General features: G+C 48.0%; 2 protein-coding genes across 6 annotated transcripts; both read right to left on the bottom strand.

Annotated features, from left to right (window-relative positions):
* Positions 1-258: 258 nt before the first annotated feature.
* Positions 259-20,027, bottom strand: Actn (alpha actinin). 5 transcript variants are annotated; one of them, XM_033384927.1, is made up of 10 exons: positions 19,855-20,027; positions 11,814-12,114; positions 6,315-6,731; positions 6,053-6,206; positions 5,737-5,888; positions 3,063-3,155; positions 2,625-2,975; positions 2,389-2,567; positions 933-2,067; positions 259-854 (listed from the first exon to the last, which is right to left on the bottom strand). In XM_033384927.1, the coding sequence occupies exons 2-10, from the start codon at positions 11,925-11,927 to the stop codon at positions 696-698; spliced, it is 2,754 nt and encodes a 917-aa protein (XP_033240818.1). In that variant the 5' UTR covers positions 11,928-12,114; positions 19,855-20,027; the 3' UTR covers positions 259-695. The 5 variants fall into 5 exon arrangements, with proteins under 5 accessions (XP_033240818.1, XP_001355351.3, XP_015041048.1 ...); XM_001355315.4 differs by lacking the exon at positions 19,855-20,027 and adding an exon at positions 13,480-13,617 and having other exon boundaries at positions 11,814-12,111; XM_015185562.2 differs by lacking the exons at positions 5,737-5,888; positions 19,855-20,027 and adding exons at positions 4,276-4,361; positions 13,480-13,600.
* usp (retinoid X receptor ultraspiracle) lies at positions 16,274-19,107 on the bottom strand. The gene has a single exon (XM_001355316.4). The coding sequence runs from the start codon at positions 18,659-18,661 to the stop codon at positions 17,198-17,200; it is 1,464 nt and encodes a 487-aa protein (XP_001355352.3). The 5' UTR covers positions 18,662-19,107; the 3' UTR covers positions 16,274-17,197.
* Positions 20,028-20,268: the final 241 nt, after the last annotated feature.

Below are 20,268 nucleotides of genomic sequence, written 5' to 3'. Positions count from 1 at the left end.
TTCGATCTGGATGCTTCGTTGGGAGCATGCTATCTTTTCGTTTTTGTTTCGGTTTTTATGTATGGATTTTGTTTTTATTAACATAAATTTCAAAAAATATTGTTTTTTAGAGTTTTTTGTATAGTTTTTGTTTATGTTTTGGACTTGGTTTTAGATTTAGATTTCGACATTCGATGCGCATTTGCATTTGCATTTGAGATGATATTCCTTTTGCTGTTTTACAATCGATAGGATCCTGCATAAAAATATATATATGTACTATATATATATATTGTATATGTGTATGTATATAATGTATTGTATGTGGCGTGGCGTAGCGTGGCGTGGTGTGGCGTTTCGGGGCACCGTCCGCACCCACTCACATCGGTTCGAGACGAAAAGCTATAAATATATATTCTCTCATGATAGTACTCTCTCTCTGAAGTTCTTCTGAAGTTACCGTTACGAGTGTAGGTATAATAAATCTATGTTTATTAATATTATTATTATTAGAGTTTAGCATTATTATATGATCTGGCCACGGCTCGGCTTGGCTCTACCTGCTCCGCTCCGCTCAGCTCTGCTCTGCTGTGCTCGGCTCGGCTCGGCTCTTCTCGGCTTTTTCCCTACTCTTCTCTACTCGTCTCCTCTCGTCTCGTCTCGTCTCGTCTCGTCAATCCTTCTCGTATCCTTCTGGGCTGCGTGAGCCGCGGGGCTTACAAATCGGTTTCGCCGTAGAGAGCTGTGCTGAATGACATGTAGTCCAGGGCACCGGGCACTCCGTTGGGGCCCTTGTATGGTGGCATGCGCTGGATGCAGTATTCGGCCTGATCTGGGGGCAGTTCGCGGCGCAGTTCGTCGGGCAATATGTATGGCTGAGGGGGCGAGAAGAGGTATACGGTATAAGAAAGGCATTCTATGTGATCCAGAGACCAGGGAACTGAATAACTCACCTTATCGGCTGCCAGGATGCGGAAGGAGTCGATGACCTGCTCGGCAGTGTCGGTGTCGGTGCTCTCGCGGGTCATGAAATCGAGGAAGGCATCGAAGTGGACGTAGCCAGTGTTGTTGGGGTCGACGACGGCGAGGATGCGCTGGAAGTCCATGTCGCCCTGTCGGTCCTTGCCGATCGAGTAGCCCAGGGAGACGAGGCAGGACTTGAACTCCTCCGGCGTGAGGCGGCCGGTGCGGTTCTTGTCGAAGTGATTGAAACTGGAGCGGAACTCGTTCAGCTGCTCCTGGCTGATGCCCTTCGAGTCGCGTGTCAGGATCTGGTTCTCCACCTCGTTGATGTTGCGGTTGATCGATGTGAGCAGCTGCTCCCAGCCGACACGCAGCGTCTCCATCGTGTAGTTGGTGTAGCGGTTCTCGAAGATCATCGACTCCTGCACGGCCTGGTGGATCTTCTCCAGCTCCTCGATGTTTGGCTTGTACGCGTACACAGCCTGTTCGTACTCCTTGAGGCGGTGCAGCTGATCCTCCAGGGAGCCCTGCAGGCCCATGCCTATCGCCGTCACGGCGTCCATCTGCCTCTCGATCCAGGGACCCACCACATTGGCCTTCTCGGCGAACTGACGGCGCAGCATCTCGTTGTTCTGCTGCTTGCGCAGCTCGTTGGCCAGCGTCTGGTCGCGTTGTGGCACCAGCTGGCGGACGTCGCTCCACTTGCGGGTCATGTCGTTGGCGGTGAGGGTCGTGTAGGGGTTCTCGAGACCGCCGGGTATCTGGTGCTGCTTCACAATAGACTCCACCTCGCGCACCAGATTCACAATCAGATTGAACTCCTTGTCGGCCTCGCCGAGCGTCGCCTTGAACTGATCGTGCGCCTGGATCAGGCCCTGGATTTCCTCCATGGTGTGGACGATGAACATGTCAACCAGATCTTCGCGCGTCCCGTCCAGCCAGTTGTTGAACGGAGCCGCACGCTTCGCGAACTCCAAATGCAAGATGTCGATCTTCTCCAGAATGCGCTCGGCCTCGTCCAGCGCCGTGCGGCGACGCTGGGTGAGGGCTCCCAAACGATCCCACTGGTCGCAGATGCGCTGACATCTGGCATTCACCGACACGCAGTCATGGTACTCCAGGGTGCTGCATGGGAACAAGACACACAATGATTATTATTGATCTTGGATTAGGCATCAGTGGATTAGGGATTAGGGATCAGTGATCAGGTATCGGGGATCAATGCATGAGGATGGGTCTTAAATGGGTCGAATAAGCGAATGCGAATGGCGTGCCAAGAGATGTGATCTGGAGGTGATCAAGATCGATGGGTTGCTTCTACCTAACCTCACACTTCACTCGCGGATTGGATCGGTTTGGATCGCAGCGTTGCCCGTGGGCAGGGCAGCAGGCGGGGGGTATAGATTAGATTTATGGCTTTGTGGCAAGGCCTCGGCTCCGACTTACTTGAGCTCCTGGGCGATAGCGGCGATCTGTTCAACGCGATCCTGGTGGGCGGCCAGGTCCGACTCGAAGGCCTCGTGCTTCTTCTTGAGCGCCTTCAGCTCGTTGAGCTTGCACTGACGGAAGTCCTGCGACTGCAGCATCTCCTCCTTGCCGCGCGTCCAGTCCTCGTGGGCATCGGCCTATCAGTCAATGCACGGTTGAGAATCGGGGCATGAATTGGAGGCACCGACACTTACCTTGTGCTTGAACTTCTGGGCCAAGTGCTCGAGACGCTCCAGGCGCATGGTCTCGGCCAGCAGCCACTCCTCGAATGCCTTCTCGGCCAGCTCGAGTCCCTTCCACGAGTTCGAGATGTCGGACACGGTCTTGCCTTCGGTGGGAAGGTAGGCCGGACGGTTCGACAGACGCAGCTTGGTCTGCAGGGTGTTAAAATTGGTTTCGAGTTTTGCCTTCTGCTCCACACGCGGGGGCTTGTGCTTGCGTCGGTACGTGCGGTACTCCTCCAGTTTCTTCTGGACGCCGGCCAGCGAGTTGTCCGCCTGGCGGGAGTTCAGCCACGGCATGGTGCGGCGGATCCACTCCAGCAGCTGTGGGAAGGGAAGGGAACGGAGGGGTCAAGGTCACTGTTAGAAAGAGCACTCCTCGATCTTCCCTCGCTGGGAGTCGGCACTTACATCGCTGGCCAGACGCTCGTACTCCTCCATGAGACGCTCATTCTCCTGATTGACCTTGAGTACCTTGCAGATGCGGTTGGCAGCGGTTTCCGCCTGTCGATTGGGTCGGGAGGGGGGACGATAAGAGATATTTAATTAGCATTATTCTGAATAGGGCGGCTCTGAGTGTGCGTGTGTGTGTGAAGCACGGAACCAACTCAGATTTTTGTCGAAAGCAGAACGAGACGAAAAACGAACTGAACAGGAAAACAGGAAAATACAAAACTCAAAGCCAGGCCCAGTGGCAGCGGCAGCCATTCTGCATCTCTCTGCAAAGTACAGCTTCGTTTAGATTTCCGTTTCCGCTTCCTTTTTTGGGGGTGCGGTAGAATGTCCAGGAATTGAGATGAGATCAGATCAGGTCCGACTGCCCCTGGGCGTTGCGTCACGGAACATATCCAAGCAAGAGAGCGATAGCAAGAGCAAACAAAGGGCAAACAGAAACAAAAACAGAAACAACAAACAGAAAAGAGAAGAAAAAACGAAAGACTCGGTCTTCGGACTCTTCGGAGGCTTCCGAAGCTTCAAAGCATTAGATGGTCTTGAAGGAATCTCCTTTCGGATACACCCTGTAAAAGGTTGCAAAGAAAATAATTCTTTCAACCGTTAGATAGGATTATATAGACGGAAGAGTCGAAGGACTAGTGGTTGGAACTCATTAAAGTAACTCTAGTAATGCTTCAAAAATGAAACATCGAGGGATCAGAACAGATCTAGAACAGGTAGTGTCTAAGCTGCGGGACTGATAGGGAACGATCGAGTAGCAGACAGATGGACACACGGACACACGGGGATAGCTCTTTATCGATTTTTACTTTACGGATGCTGCAATCTTTCCTTGGTTTCTTCTCTAGCATAAGCAAACCCTCTCTCTGCAGGAGCACAAGAAAGCTGCTCCATGGAAAGGTGAAGCGATATCCTGCCAGAGCAAGCCATTCATGGGCAGCGCGAGTATATAATATGTGTATTGTATTAAAGGATTAGCACTAGCGCATTATGTATCGAATGCATGTGTGTGTGTGTGGATGCATAGCCCAGGGCTGCAAAGGGGAGATGAACAGAACAGGGGACACAGCAGAGGAGTGGAGAGCGGGACTATGGCAGGTCTTATATGTAATTTGTGTGGGAGTGTGATTGGTTTTTGTTTTTGTTTTTGTTTTTGTGTTCAACAGACCTTTTGGGCGCCACTGAAGCAGTGGTAGTACGACGATACATAGGTCATGACCGCACGCTCGTCGGGCAGAGCCGTGTTCTGCAAATCTGTATGTGTGTGCGTGTGTGTGTGTGTGATGTATGTGTGTGTGTGTTTTGGTAGGGAATTTGGCAGTTGTTGTTGCAGTTGCAGTTGCAATTGTTGTTGTTGTTGTTGTTGTTAATGGCGGTTGTTGTTGATGAGCAGAGCGGAGAGGCGAGCAGTGCGCGCACACACACAGACAGATAAAAAAAGAGAGAAGAGAGAGAGAGAGAAAGCAACAAACATACAAAATGAGTTAATTCATAATTTGGAGTTAGTCATTAGCAGGCATCATCATCATCAACATATCGGGGTTTAGTAACTGGTAAGTAGTCTCATGCCTCGCCGGACTCTGGCACTCGAGCCACGCTGCCCCCTCTGCGACATGTGGCATGTGGCATGTGGCAGGTGCCATGCATGGATCGAGTTCCGAGTCCATTCTGCTACACTATGTAGTATGTATTTATATATATGTATGTATATATGTATATATATATACATATATAGTATATGGTATGTACAAATAATACTTTTCTTCCACTCGAGCACACTCACAGCGAACGGACACCGGGACACCAGGACACCAGGACAACGTGATCAGTTATCAGTGATCAGCTTTCAGTGATCATGTGAATGCCTATTTTGGCTTTGATTACGTTGCTTATCATGCTTATCGATTGGCCAGTTATCGATAAAAGCCAACAGCAATGTACCAAGGAAAAGTATCGTACTATTTTCACACTCCCTTTTTGCTGATTCCGTCACTGATCGGGGATCAAGTTGTCCTGGTGAACGCGCCCGTTCAGCGGAACCAAGCCGCTGGTTCACCCGCTAGTTCATCCGCTGGTTCCACACGTGAGTGAGTGTGAGTGTGCTGCCAACGGAACTTTCTATGGTTATTTCTAGGTTAACTTAACGAAAGGCAGGGTCACAGGCCACACAGCAGCAGCAGCAGCAGCAAAAGAAGGGAGCCACAGAGAGAGGAACAGAGTAGGCGGGAGATCTCTCTCCTCCCCTCATCTCTGGCTGGCCTCTTCGCATGGGTGACTCGGTAGTGGTGGGGGGGTGTGTGTGGTGGCGGGACAGTTAGTAGGGAGGTTGAGTTATCACCTTGACGGTGGCGGTTGCGGTTGCGGATGCAAATGCAAATGCAGGACAACGAACAAGATTTCAGGCAAGAAATCAATCGGAAAATAATAAAACACGTAAAATTCATATAACGGTATACGAGTATATGTATATGAAAGCGCAATTTTGAGGCGATATCCCCGCCTGGCAGAGGGGGGCATGGCGTCTGCATCGAACGGGCAACAAAATCGCAGAATATACTTAGAACGAGTAATGAACATATATATATAGAATATCTATATATTTAAGTGTATCGTGGTGAAGTTTAGTCACATTGTAATTATTCGGGACGTAGGTGTATTGTCTTGTGGGTTCGGGTACATGCGTCACATTTCCAACCTGTTGGGCTCCCTGGAAGGCGTGATAGTAGCAGGAGACGTACGTCATGATGGCACGTTCATCCGGTTTCGGTGTGTTGATCAAATCTGTCATTGTTTGTCAATATATCAATTAATACGTGCCACGACGATCCCTCTCTTATATCTATGCCTATCATTATTCATATGGCCCCCATAACCATCGTTTCCATTAAATAGACGATGATTGAAACGAGACTAAGACCCGACCCGAGCCGACCCGACCCACTCACCATCTGGATCCAACATTCTTGGAATATCGAGATACTTCTCAGCAACATCGAAGGCAGTGTTCAGGTTCTCCAATGGATTGTCTTTGGAAAGCTTGGCGTAGTCGATCAGATCTGGGCGATGGCGATGGATGAGCGCGCAGAAGGCCAAACCATCCTATAGGGAGATCACAGAAAGAGCGAAAGAGAGCGACACGATAGATCATATATGTATTCTATATGCTATAGGCTACATGGTGTACGCGAGGGATCGCGATAAACCCACCTTGAACGACAGATGGAAGTTCTGTACGTTGACGTTCTTGTAGGGAGCCGTCTTGCGCTGGCACCACAACAGCAGACCCTCCTTGGCGGTCATCTCCTCGACGGAGATGTCCTGTATGGCAAAGCGCAAGATGATTGTCCAAATCATGCCGAGGGTCATCTTCAGGTTGCCATCGACGATTTCCTCGGCACCGATCGACACCAGGTGCACACCCTTCGAGGCGATGAAGTCCAGGGCCTTGTTCACATTCGCGATCTTGTGGAAGCGCATCTTGCCGCGGTCGGGCTTGGGCAGAGTCTCTCCGGAGATCACCTCCAGCAGCAGCATCAGCTTGAGGCCATTGCGGAAGTCCTCATCGATATTGTCGATGGCGGTGCCAGCTTTGCGCAGATGACTGTTACACCAGGCGGTAAATGTCTGTGGAAGGTGCAAAGAAATAAATACATGGGTTACTAAACAACGGGACTCTGTATTCTCTGGCCAAGAGATCAAGAAGAAAGTGACAGTGGAATAATCTAGAGCCCACAAAGATCTTTTCTGCTGCACGGCTTCATCTAGAAGACATTTTCAAAGGCGAGTAGAGAGTAGAGAGTAGAGAAGAGAGTATGGAGTGCTCAAAAACATGCACTGAGATGAAAGTTCGATTTTCCAGTTTTTTCTTGACTTGGCTCGAACTTGTAGTCTGAAAGATGGCACAGTTTTTAGCAGATCTTAGAGTAGATGGAATGTGAGCTACTGTAGGATGTTGGCCTCAAGTGCGAGCCGAATCATATCTCTATTCCATCGTTCCTTTCATTAAATATAAAATCGAAGTTTATTTGTGTTATCTGTACATATATGTATCTTCGCAGTCCGCCAGACCCTAATTGCCAGACCTAAGCGCCAGTTTTATCCACTTATCCCCACCTCAATCAGTATTGCCGCAGAAGTATCACCCGAATCGGTTCGGGTAGGGTTGGACTGATTCTTGATGGCTTAAATGGGCACTCTCTGGTCCACTCTCCCAGTCCTTTCGTAGACATTTAGGGCAATGGCGCCGCGAGGAGCGGTTCTGTGATGGTGGGGATGGTTGGGTTCTGATGAGATCTGTCGCCCAGAAACTCCCCGCCCCGGCCCTCCACGGAGATTTTCTTTCCCGCCTCCACCTGATATAGTTTGGGGGGGGTGGGGGCCTACTGCCACTGAGGCTGCTGCTGTTGCACTATGGTTGGTCTCGTTGTTCTCGCTGCCACAGAGGCTGACAGTTGCAGTTATTTTTCACCGAATGGGGACAGACACCGAAGACGGACAGATCAGCCAGAACAAAGAGAAAACAAGAAAAACACAACACCAATACCGATGTACCCCTTATGCACGTGCACATGCACATGCATATAAATATAAATATAAACCAGTTCTTTTTTGCACACACTTCATTATTTTGGAGTCTACAGCCCTTCCTCTCCCTCTCCCGCTTCCACCAGTTGCCAAGACTTCCTCGTTTCACGTGTAAATTTACAACTGTGAATTGTTATTGCTCTCTGCGCAGAGAGAAAGAGAAAAAGAGAGAGAGAGAGACAGAGCCAAATACGGAGCTTAATTCCCATATGGTAGAGTGATCCGCCCACAGAGCACATCGAACAGAGAACAGAGAACAGAGCAGAGTGCACTTTATGGGAATAGTATGCAAATATGGAAGCACTGAACAATCAATTCAGATCGGAATCGATCTGGAAATCCGATTTATAGAACGAGGAGAATGGAATCGAACGCTTGAAAAGGAGATCCCCGTGGTGAAATACATACATATGTACGTATGTATGTGTGTAGGTGCTATAGGGTATAGAAGGAGATCCATACACACAATGGATCACCGCTAGCAGCCAAGAAGACGGATCAACGATGGGATTCAAGAGAGAGAGAGAGAGAAAAAAAAGAGAGAGGGGCTGGTAGGCTCTATTAGCCATTAGCTTACAGTTATGTTATGTGCGTGAGACAATGGGATGCTGTTCGACTGGAGGCTTAGAAGAGAGCGAGAGAAGAGAGTCGCGGGTCGAGAACAAGAAATGCAACTGTTAATGCAAATCGCTCACCATTCACACACACACACACACACACACGGACACACACGCAACGATCAAAACGGTCGGTGGGGACAGATTACACAATACTCCACCCCACCCCAACCCAGCCCACTCAGAGCATAACACTAGGATCATTGCATACCCTTGAACTTGGTTCGCTCTCCTACGTGAAGCTGGAATATGATTACTATATATTATTTATGGCTAGTGCAATGTTACATAATCTCTTGAATCCCTTACAAACGGATAAACGATATGCTCGCATGTTTGCGGTTGTCAGATTTGAGAAGATATTCGGAAATGCTTTTCTCGCTGCATTGCAAGCATCTGGTCAATATCATAATACCCCCTGCAAGGGTATAACTAGGCCAACAACCAGCACCACCGCATGCATTCGTGTGTGTGTGTGTGTGTCAGAGGGAAGCTGCTCTGATGCTCTGCTGCTCTGCTGCGACTCTGCTGCAGTTCGTCGCCAAACAAGTCGCTCAGCAGCAACAAGCGGCTTACCGCTAGTTAGGCTCGTCTTTGACTCCTCTCTCTCTCTCTCTGCCTCTGTCTCTGTATATGCCTCTGCCTCTCTCTATCTCTGCTGGCGGCTGGCGGCTGGCGCATTCCGCCAACCCGTTTTCAACGTCGCCTCTGATCAATTACCGTTATCAGGCAGTGGCCTGGCCAGGCCTGGTTTGGCGGGGGGGAGGGGCTCGGGCTCGGGCTCGGTCTCGGTCTCGGGCTCGATTGGTGGGGAAGCTGCATACAAAGTTGCCTGGCCGGGCCGGGCCTGGTCTGGCCTGGCCTGGTCTATGATCTTGGCCAGGCGATCGATTGAGCAATCGCGAGCCAAGTCAATGCGCACGCGCCAAAAAACAAGCAAATAAAAGAAATGAATACATATGTTCAAACAGACATACATACACACAAATATATATATATATATATATAAGTGTGTGTGTGTGTGTGTATTGCTTCTTTAATTTAGATGCCGCCGCGCACAGAGCTTTCGCCAAAAGCTCTCCTTGGCAGCAGGCAGCGGACGGACCCGCAACGCACTCGCTCTTGCACACCCATTTTTAGCCGAGTGTAATTTGAGCGGCCCCATAGCATGGACTCATTCGCACATGGCCAGTCAGTCGGCAGTCGGCGGCTGTGGGCCTCTGCATGGGCCTGTGCCTGTGCCTTTGCCTTTGCCTGTGGTGGTGAGGAAGGGGTGGCAACCCTGTGACTGATCCTACCCACCGCACACCCCATAAGCACAGCACGGAACGGAACAGATCGGCACGGCACGGCCACTGCCAGGAATGATGAGTCACAAAGCGAGAAAGAGGGAGAGAGAGAGAGAGAGAGAGAGATGTGGAAGGGGAAGGGGAATTGGGCAGAGTAAGACTCATCATCAACACACTCGCGTACCAATCACCCAATCAACCAACCCACCCACCCACCTTTTGCCACCTTTTGTTGCGATCAATGTAAACACACAAAACAGAAACAACACATTTTTTTTTGTATTTTGGGGCCTTTCATTTTTCGAAAACAACAAAAACACTGGGCAGACTCAGAGAAAGAGGAAGAAATAGCAGGAGGAGGAGGAGGAGAAGACAGAGGAGGAGCAGAGGCAGCGGCAGCGGCAGCCTAATGACGAATTCTGCTCGGTAATTTACGGTTACGAAATGTCTATGCATACACATATGCATATGTAGATGGATGGATCGAGAGGAGGAACACACAAAGATAGAGGGAGGGAGAGATGGATGCCACGCACACACACTCTCCATTCTCCCCTCTCCCCTCTCCCCGCTCACTCTCTGGCAGACAAACACACACAGATGCACGCACACACATGCAGGTGTGACCATGTCAAGCTCAAGTCATCTGTGGCTGGCGACCGCCAAAAGCAAAAAAAAAAAAAATCCCCATATTTTCATTCTCATTTTCATTTTCACCTTAATTTCTTTGGGCAGATATTTGTCATTGCATTTGCGGTTTGTTCGGGTGTTTCGGGCTGTGGGTGGGTGGTGGTTCGGTGGTTTTCTCGTCGAATCTTGTGGAAATCTTGTGCATAGGAATGCCTGCGCCTGGCTATTTTTAATTGTCAATAGCAGCCGTGTCCGTGTCCGTTCCGTTCGTCTGTCCGTCCGTCCGTCCGTCGGTGTCCGTCCGTTGCTTGTCGACGCCTACCTAGGCACGGGACGTCGTGTCAAAAACATAGCCTTGCACTACATTTTGTTAGCAATTTATAGAATTATGCATATAGATACTTACAATATGTATACAATATACAATATACGTACTACATACATATATGTATATACATATGTATATGCATCCACATAAATATTTATATGTACTCGTATGTGCTTTTTGTGTGGCGATCTCTAGGTTGGAATGCATCTCAGTCTTTGCAAAGCGACAGAACCCCCAATCGAAAGTGCTGGCAATCAGCCTTGGGGAGACGGGTGGAGCTCCCTGAAGATATGCTCCAACAAATGACAATTTGTCATGTTGTGTACCCGATAGATAGATATATAGATATATACATCTCCCCCATCTACCCCACTCCAGCGCTATCTGCATGGTGGCAATTAGTTGCTGTTCGGCTGCTGCCGCTTCTTCTTTTTCTGCTGCTGCTGCTGCTGCTGTTGCTGCGCTGGCCTACAGGTAACGGTAACAGACGCTTCCGCTGGTAACATACGACGACGACGACGACGACAACGACAACGACAAAAAGCAAACAAACGAACGGGATGAAAGAGCACAGCCCCCACCTCAACAGAAGCATAATTGAATGCGGGCCTATACACAGTATAACCTTCGGGTCTGATTGGATTGGGTTGGGTTGGGTTTGGTTCGATTCGGCCAGTGGGTGGAGATAGCGGGAATGTGAATGTGGGAATGAGATGTTCAGATAGGATTCGATTCGATTCGATTCTCCACTGCTTTTCATAATGATAAACGATCGAATGGGAATAGATATACTCGCTATATTTACGGTTGCCTATGCATATAGTACGATATGTATGTAGTTCCTGAACGGCAACGGCAACAGCAACAGCAACAGCAACAAACTATTTTCGTACTATCTTCAAACATTTTTCGAGCAAGAGCCATGAAAATGAAGCAAGAGAATTCTATTTTTAAACGCGCGCCGAGCTTTTGTGTTTTCACAGTTGTTTTTGTTGCTTTCGGCGATCTCAGAGAAATATTGAAACATAATCGAAAAATATAGAACTTGGCCAGAGCAAATAGCACATACATACATATGTACATAGGTATGTACTTCGATACATACATACATATGTATGTATGTACAAATATACGGATACTATGTGTTCTATATCTATGCGAATGGGACTACATACATATATGTACATACATATATATCAAATATGTGTATAGAGAATGATGGAACGGGGAATAGATTGGGGTCCGGCACGGCACTCACCTTCTTCTGTTGCTTCTCCCACGCAGGATCGAGGAGACCCTCACGCTCCCATTCCTCCTCCTGTTCCATGTAGCCGTCTCCGTACTCCATGGAGAGACCGTTCTCCATCATCATCTTGTGTCTGGGGGTTACTGTTCTTCCTGCTCTCGCTGGCGCACACTCTCTCTTCACTGGCTTTCTCTTGGGGTGTGTGTGTGTGTGCGTGCGGTTGTGTCTTCTGGGCGCTGCTTCTCTCGCTGCTCGGCTGCTGCTGCTGCGGCTGACGTTTGCTGCTCAGATGATGCTGATCCAGTTGCTGCTGCTGGCAGGGATGGAGAGGAGAGGTGGAGATGGAGGTTGGTTCGATTGGTTCACTGTACTTGTTTCTCTCTTATGCTGCTCTTATGTAGTTCTTAGTGGGGTAAAACAGTCTTTAACTGGTGCAGATTCCCAATCGCTGTGTGTGCGTTTGCGAGTGTGTGTGTTCTGGCTGATTGATTGATTGATCGATTGATCGATTGATTGACAGAACAAAACGAAACGAAACGGAGCGGAAAGGAAAGGAGCCAAGCAGAGCAAAAGCTTCGTCAGCCTTCAGATCCGATCCTGAAAGCTTATGCACGTCCGAAAGCAAAGCCATGCTAAGAGTGCGGGACGGACAGGGACAGCGATACATTGCTCGCTTAGCGGATGGGCAAACGGAAGTTCTAACGGTGGCCGCCGACAGGTGGTTGCTCCATAAGCGCGTGCTCCCGTTTTACCGTTCACCGTATACCGTATACCGTATACCGATTCCCGACTCCCGATTCTGCTGGAACCACCATTTATAGCAAATATTTCAAAAAAAATAATATGTACATATGTATATGTATCTATATTGTATGCAGAATGTGAAAAATCGTTGTATAACACGTTAATTTGCTGCTTAATTATTTTTCTTGCTTTATTCGCTTTTCTTTTCTTTCGTTTTTGCTTTTTTTGTGTGTTTTTTTTTTGTATTTTCCGCTCGTTTCGTATCTCATCGGATCGTATCGGTTAAAAATAGTATGTTTTGAAAAAGTTTTATTTTCGGCGTCAACGTCAACCGCCAGTGCGGGGGGGCGCGGGGGGGTGGTTGCCAGGGGGTTGCGGTGGGTACATATTTGAAATAATTTTGAGAAATACGCGCTCAACGCAAATTACGAATGCGAATACGAATGCAGACCGAATCGGATCGGATCGGAAATCGGAACTGACTGTCTATACGGTATATATAGTTCGATTCTGTTGGTAACACATTATCCCGTTGGCCGTTTTGGACAGATCTTGCAACTTTCCATGTACCCATATGCCATATATCTTGCTCAGATATATATGTATATATACATATGTACATAGATAAGTAGATATATTTTTTGTATATATAACCATCACACACACACACACACACACACACAAACCAGCGCATGTATTCGTAATACGTTCGTTGAAAAGTTTTTCGGTTTTTTGGTTTTTATTCCTTTTTTTATTTTATTTTATTTTTTTTTTAAATTTTTGTATTTATATTTATTTTTCAACGAGTATAAAAAAAGATGTATACGAGAAAAAAAAACGGAAAAAAATATAACGAAACGAAAAAGTGTGTGCATAAAACCAAACAAAAACAACAAAACAATGTGTGTGGAATGACAATTGGAGGAATATCTACGTGTGTCGCTTGCGAAGAGAAAAGACCCGCTCGCGTTGAAAGCCAACTCAAAACTGATGTCGCGCCAGTCGGGGACTGAATATCGTACACACGACCAGCGGTCGACCCACTCTTGGGGCGGCCGCCACCGCCCGCTGCCGTGGAGGAGACCGTGCAGTCGCAGTCGCAGTCGCAGCAGCGGCAGCATCGGAACTCGGATCGGAGCCGGTTCGGCTCGCCTCGCCTCGCCTCGCCTCGGTTTGGTTTGGGTCGGGTCGGGTCCGAAGATCGCCGCGCACACGAAGAAAGAGTGCGAGTGGGAGTGAGTGAGTGGGTGGGTGGGTGGGTAGGTGGGTGGTTGGCGGTGGCCAGAAGAAAGTATGAATTCGGTCAGCATCCGAGCACTGGCCAAACGAGGCAGCCCCAAACAAATGGGTGGCCTACACTGATATGAAAATGGGGCTACAATCATCTGACAAATTTCAATCAAAGAGATTCAATGTTGCTTAGTAGATCGATACTTGAGATACTTGGAAATTACTTTATAGCAGACAATCCTTGAGAAATCCCCAGAGATCAAGAGCCTGTAAACCTGTTTGAACGCAATGCAACAGTTACATTAGAGCCAATGTCTACTTTAGCTTTGATTTTTGATGGCTCGTTTAGCCAGTGCTTAGCTTTACTGCTGCTGCTGCTGCTGTTGCTGTTGTTGGTGACTGAGTGCGGTATGCGCCGAAGAGACCTCTCAGACAGCGTCTCCCTCTTACTTCCTTCCCACCCATCCATGCTTGTGTGTGTGTGTCTGTGTGTCTGTTGGGGGTAAAATTGGTAGGAAAAGTCGTCAGTTTTTTGCATCGCTCCGCTCCCAATGCAGGAGTCACTCTGTGCGAGCATGTACATACACATACGCACGTATGGTAAATATGTGTGCGACAACAACTTGTTGGCCCCAAACGTTCTGTCTGTCAGCGAGTCTGATCTGTGGGCCCTGCCCCCAACGCCTGTCCCCGCCCGAGCCCAACCATTAAACGCCCCCGCATAACTACGAAAATAGCCAAATTGTTAATTTCGCTTCGAAAACTCTTTTCCAATGCACACACACACACACACACACACACACGCGCACACCCATACCAAAACGCAGAGGATGGCGCTGCTGGTGGGTGGGACGGGCTGAGGGGGGAGACTGTTCAACACATGATTTTATTGGCATGCTTTCATGGTTTTTCCGTGCGAAACATTTTATTTTTCATTTCAAATATTTCAATATGTAAAATATCGTACGTATGCATATGTATGTACATATATTTATGCATATGTATATGCTTTGTATTTGTGGAATATTTATGAAATTTATTAAATATGCTTGCGATGCCACAAAGGAAAGCATCTTAAAATCAAGGATAGCGAGCGATTAGCTAAACCAATAAAAACCACCCACAATAAGTGTGGACAGCGCGTCCCACCCATCTCCCTCTGCAGCCAATGAGCTTTCAGAAGCTTTTTTCGCTCTCGATCTCTCACTGTCTCGCTCTCTCTCTCTCTATATATTGATTTCTTTTTTCAAGCAAAAAGGATCACACTCAGCAACTTTCAGGAGAGTTTTGTAAATTTTGAGATCTTTAAATCCGAACAGGATCGGAACAGAGTACCAGATCAGTCGTATTGTCCCGATACATATCCGTGCAGAGGACAGAAGAGATATAGACGGAGCGATTGGCTGCTGCCTACAGCCTATTTTTGGAACATAATGTGCGTCGTCAGCGGAGAAATTTCTTCTTTTTTCGAAAACAATATCTATTATTAGGCGCTGCTTGTGCGTTAATACCATATTTTTGTAACTACATACTAACATACATTCGCTATGTGCGGACGGACGTCCGTCCGTCCGTCCGTACGTCCGCTGTCCCTCTGTCCGTCCGCTGGTTGTCTGTGGCATGGAGAGGGGGTAGGCCGAAGCAAGAGACATAAATTTTATAAAAATTGACCAAATGCCATGGTAAAAGCGCAGGCGGCTGGGGCGGGAAGGACGTGGCCCACAAACCAAATCATTGGGTAATAGCACGCAGCCATGGACATATTCATATTCATATTCGTATGTACGTATGTATGTACAGAAATGTGTGCACAGTGCGAGCCATAGCTGTAGGCGGTCTGGAATCAGGTGCCAAACTGATCGCAGCGATGGGTTCTAAAGATGGCCTATGCTTTTATATAGAAAGGAAGTATTCTATCACAGCAATTTGGAGTTAAAAGTACGAGTAAGCCGTTGAAAACATACCATAGAACATATAAACACGAAAATCTAATGGTGAGCTATCGAAAAAAAACTCGCCATCGAATTTCCCTTTTTGGTATCTAGATGTCTGGATATTATTGACTTTAGTTCTCGAATCGCATAAGAGAATGTATGTACATATGAATAAAAAAAAATCATTGAGATATAGGAGAAATCAGTCTATTGTTTAATCTACGTATATCGAACTGACAAAATACTTGCAACTGGTGTTTCTATAAGCTTAAAAGCCACTGAAATCAATAATTGACTGGAGATTTGGTATTAAAAAGGTATTTAGTTTTGGTTTAAGTTTTACTAAGTTTATTATAAGGTAGGGTTGATTTACTAAAAACCTTCCTATCATTCCAAAATTTTAACGATAAAATTTGAAATTTGAAAAAAATGGCAGAAAACTTTAACTTTGGCTTGACTTATCTTTCGGTAATCAACATCAATTGAAAGGCCATACATTTCTCTCCAAAACATTCCACCCCCAAGGTGTTTTAAATTTGTATTGCAAATTCAAAAGACGGATGATAGGATCTAATTCAAACAAGGGGATGCCAGAAATTACCATTCCAACTCAGTTGGAATTTGGTCTGTGGCATAACCGATGTAAACATTGTTTATTGTTAAATGCTATAAACTGAGAAATGAATCGAATGTCCACCGCCTTAATCAAATATATAGGAAATTGGTTCAGCAAAATCTGACGATCCCACGGATGCACTGCCCTCCGACTGTCCTACAGTTTTGCCAAGCACTGTACAAATGAACATGTCCAACGACTGGATTAATCGACGATCCGATCCGTGTCGGAGCGGCAGAGAAACGACAAGCCTTATGTTATGCAGGAGTTATATTTTATACAATACATAGATATATATCTGGTTGGATTCGTTTTTGTGGTTGTTCTGCGTCTCGCATGAAATCGGTAACTCTGGTTACAATTATGATAAAAAGTAATTACAATTGGTTCAAGAACGGGCATACGGGACACGTACCTTCATGCATACGGCGTACCTGTACGTGGCTAAATAGATAATCGATGCACACATATGTACATCCATATATACGTCTCTGTACATCATAATTATGTCTAGATCTATATATTTTTGTAGCTTTAGTTTAGGTTAACTTTTAATTTGAGTTTGTGTGTGTTCGCTTTTCGCCTTTGTGTTTGTGTGTGTGTGTGTTCTTCTAAAGTTTTGGGATTGGTTTTTCGTTTACTTGGCCATAAACGTTGCGGAGACATATAATCATCTTAAGGAAAACATTTTCTATCTCAATAATAATAATAATAATGTTAATATAAAAAAAAAACAATTACATACACATTTTGCGTAATATTAAGAGGGGAGGGAGGGAGGATTGGATCGAAGGTAACTGGAGGATCAGGACCAGGAGGGAGAAATGCAAACAACGCAATCACAATGAAACATTCGATGGGCAGCACGCCGCTCATTCGGGCTTCAGCGTGAGGCCGGGAGGGGGCTGCGACTCGAGCTGCTCGATAAAGAGCTCCTCCAGTGGCCGATCGCTGATGATGCGGAAGAAAAAGAGATGATCGAGACACTTCAGACTGATGGAGCGCAGCGCGGGCAGGCGCAGCAGAAGCTGGGCAAAGCGGCCATCGTCGCCGGGATGCTCGACGCGGCAGTGCTCGTCCAGGCAGGCGTAGACCTTCTCACGGCATATCTCGATCTCGGCGCGGTTCTTAATGCCGCGCATGTCCGGGTTGTACAGGATGATGGCCTTGAGGCAAGCCAGCTCGCGGCGGTCAAGGTTGAGGCGCTTCATCTTTACGCTCAGCTCGGAGAGGATGCGATCGAAGATAGTGGAGACGCCCGCCTTGATGGCGCTGTTGCGATGGTAGGAGAAGCTCTGGTTGAGAAACAGCTGTTGCGGTTGCAGCACCGGCGATCGCCGCTCGAAGGCGCTGTCGTGGCCCATGCCGGTGGCCATGGCATCGTCCAGCGACACAATACTGCACCAGGCCACGTTGGCGATCAACAGCTCGTTCCAAGCAGCCTTCAGCAGGATCACCTGGTCATCCAGCGGCAGCTGTGCAAAGTGCGGCATGAGGCGAGCGTACTCCACCATCTGGTAGAGCTGTTTGTTCACCACCTGGCACAGGGCCGACACGGCCCCCTTGTAGTCCGGCTGCACGGTCGAGTTGGGGCCCACCCGCAGGAAGGCCAGAGCCCGATCGCCGCTTTGTGCTTCCGCCCGCTGCTCGGCATCCAGTAGCCGCTCAATTGTGAAGTCTCGGGAGACGTTGTTGGCCATGAACTCGTCCGCTCCGTTGCCGCCCACACTGCCGCCGCTTCCTCCGCCACCGCCACTGCCAGAGCCGACGCTGCCACCACCGACAGATCCGCCACCAGCACTTAGCCTGCCCGCTGCACTGCGGGCGCCTCGCTGCCGCTCCTCTTGCACAGCCTCGCGCTTCATGCCGCAGGATAGACACTTCTGGTAGCGGCAGTACTGGCAGCGGTTCCGCTGGCGCTTATCGATGATGCAGTTGCGGTTCTCGCGGCATGCGTATGTGAGATCCTTTCGCACTGTGCGCTTGAAGAAGCCTTTGCAGCCCTCACAGCTGTAGACGCCGTAGTGCTTTCCACTGGCCCGGTCGCCGCAGATGGAGCACAGGTGCTTAGAGCCGCTTAGCGGGTGGTTCGGCGGATACTGCTGTTGGGCTGAGGCCCCGCCCGCGGACGCCTGTGCCATTTGGCCCTGATTTTCGTTGCTGTTGCCCGATGGCATCACGTGCACCATGGACATGTTCTGCAAAAAGGGGCCTGGGCTCTCCGCTTTGGGCGAAAAGCTGCTGTTATTGCTGTCATTCAGCTGCGAGATGTCCGGCTTGACCTCCTCCTTGATGTGGCCCAGCCGGAAGCCTGCGTCCTGGTCGCAATTGTCCATTCCGACAGCTTTCTGTTCTTCCCTCTGTTTACAGTTCGGTTCTCAGTGATTCTCCTCCTACTTTTGTGTTTGTCGTGTGCGTGTTTTGGGTGCTGCTGACGCTGACTTTCCCCTCTCTGCTCTCTGCTGCGCTGGTTTCACTTTGTGTCGTCAACGCCAACGCCAACGCCACCGTGTCTGTGTGATTGGCTAGGTAGAGCAGCTCTGGTCTGGTGTTGCAGTCGCCGTTCCAGGTGATGCATTTACATAATCTCGCTCGTGTCGCACTCCGTACGCCAAATCCCGCTTTTGCAGACTCCAATTGCGATTTTCCAACAACAAAGAACGCCAGACTTTCTGACTAATGGATTAAAACCTTTTTTCGCGTCGACATTTTTTCTCAACAAAGACAATCTCACCACTCGGCCACAACTCACCTCATGGAGATGAGCAGTGTTTTGCGCAAACCTGTGACACAGATCACGAAATATTCTTTTTAGTCACGAGTCGCGGCTTGGCTGCAACTCAAGGTGGAACCACATTTAATGAAAATGCCCACAATTAATATTTAAATACACATATATTTACACAACGAATTTTACAGCATTAAATGGTGCTTGTATTTATGTTTCCCTTGGGCAGGCCATACCCAGAACTGCACTGTGATGCGGCATTCACATTACTGCGCATCTCTGTTTAAACAAACACTGTTGTCAGAGTTGTTGCACCGCACGAAAAAGCACAAATACGTATATCTGGTGGGTGTCAAGTATGTGCTCCTTAATATTGAAGTTTATATCGATTGTGAGGAATAATTGTTACACTTGTCATTCGGACAAGACCTTGACATTCGCGCCTGATTGTCAGGCAGATCGAGGGAGATGACAGCCCTAGCAGCACAGCGCCATTGCCGTTCTCACCACGCACCTACAACAAAAGCAACTCTGCGTCTGTCTGGTATGCCACTGTTGCAAATAAAAATTTTGCTGCAATTATGTGGAAATGCATATGAATGGAGAATGGGCAAATTTCTCCGGTCCGGTCCCGCCTCAGCCTCAGCCTCGACCCCAATACCGAGACGCGGCGAGACGTATCGGCGCAAGCGACACACAAATAATAGACCAGCAATGCCAACTGCCACTGCCATCGGAATTAGAGCCGACAACGAGACTCAAAAGTATTAACTATGGAATATATATGCGAATCCAACTTACTTGCAGCCAGGGCCGCTTGATTTCTTGCAAAACGACGCGCACTTATGTTTAAATACTTATCGGGGCTATCACAATCGGAGAACGCACACATACACTTGCAGAATTAATTTGTTGCAATTTTTGTAATTGTAATTGAGTCCATCATGATACAAAGAGACGCGGTAATATGCTATTCACACAGAACGCCAAGAAGAAGCACGTAAAGTGACGATTTTCGCAAAAGAACAGCTGATTGTGCACTCGCTGCAGTCGGCAAGCATTTGGGGTGCACAGAGTGTTTCCCCGCTGACATCCCACATACAGTGACTGTCTGCTCAAACTTCAGCCACAAAACGTGTTAAAATTGCTTAAAATGCAGGGTATTGAAAAATAAACTAAAGTGAATTTTCAGGCAGTTCAAAGTGCGCGCCCAGG

Source organism: Drosophila pseudoobscura, chromosome X (assembly GCF_009870125.1).
Source record: "Drosophila pseudoobscura strain MV-25-SWS-2005 chromosome X, UCI_Dpse_MV25, whole genome shotgun sequence".
NCBI classification, from domain to species: Eukaryota; Metazoa; Arthropoda; class Insecta; order Diptera; family Drosophilidae; genus Drosophila; species Drosophila pseudoobscura.
The sequence above is the reverse complement of the archived record's forward strand: the minus strand, read 5'-3'. Positions and strand labels throughout refer to the sequence as shown.

Bases quoted from the DNA above. Each gene is read 5' to 3' on its own strand.
- Actn (XM_033384927.1), bottom strand. From the start codon at position 11,927: ATGATGATGGAGAACGGTCTCTCCATGGAGTACGGAGACGGCTACATG. The intron at 3,156-5,736 runs GTGACTAAACTT...CCCAATCGACAG, and splicing joins ACGTCCCGAATAATTACAAT to GCGGAAACCGCTGCCAACCG. The intron at 855-932 runs GTGAGTTATTCA...TCGCCCCCTCAG, and splicing joins GCATCCTGGCAGCCGATAAG to CCATACATATTGCCCGACGA.
- usp (XM_001355316.4), bottom strand. From the start codon at position 18,661: ATGGACAATTGCGACCAGGACGCAGGCTTCCGGCTGGGCCACATCAAG.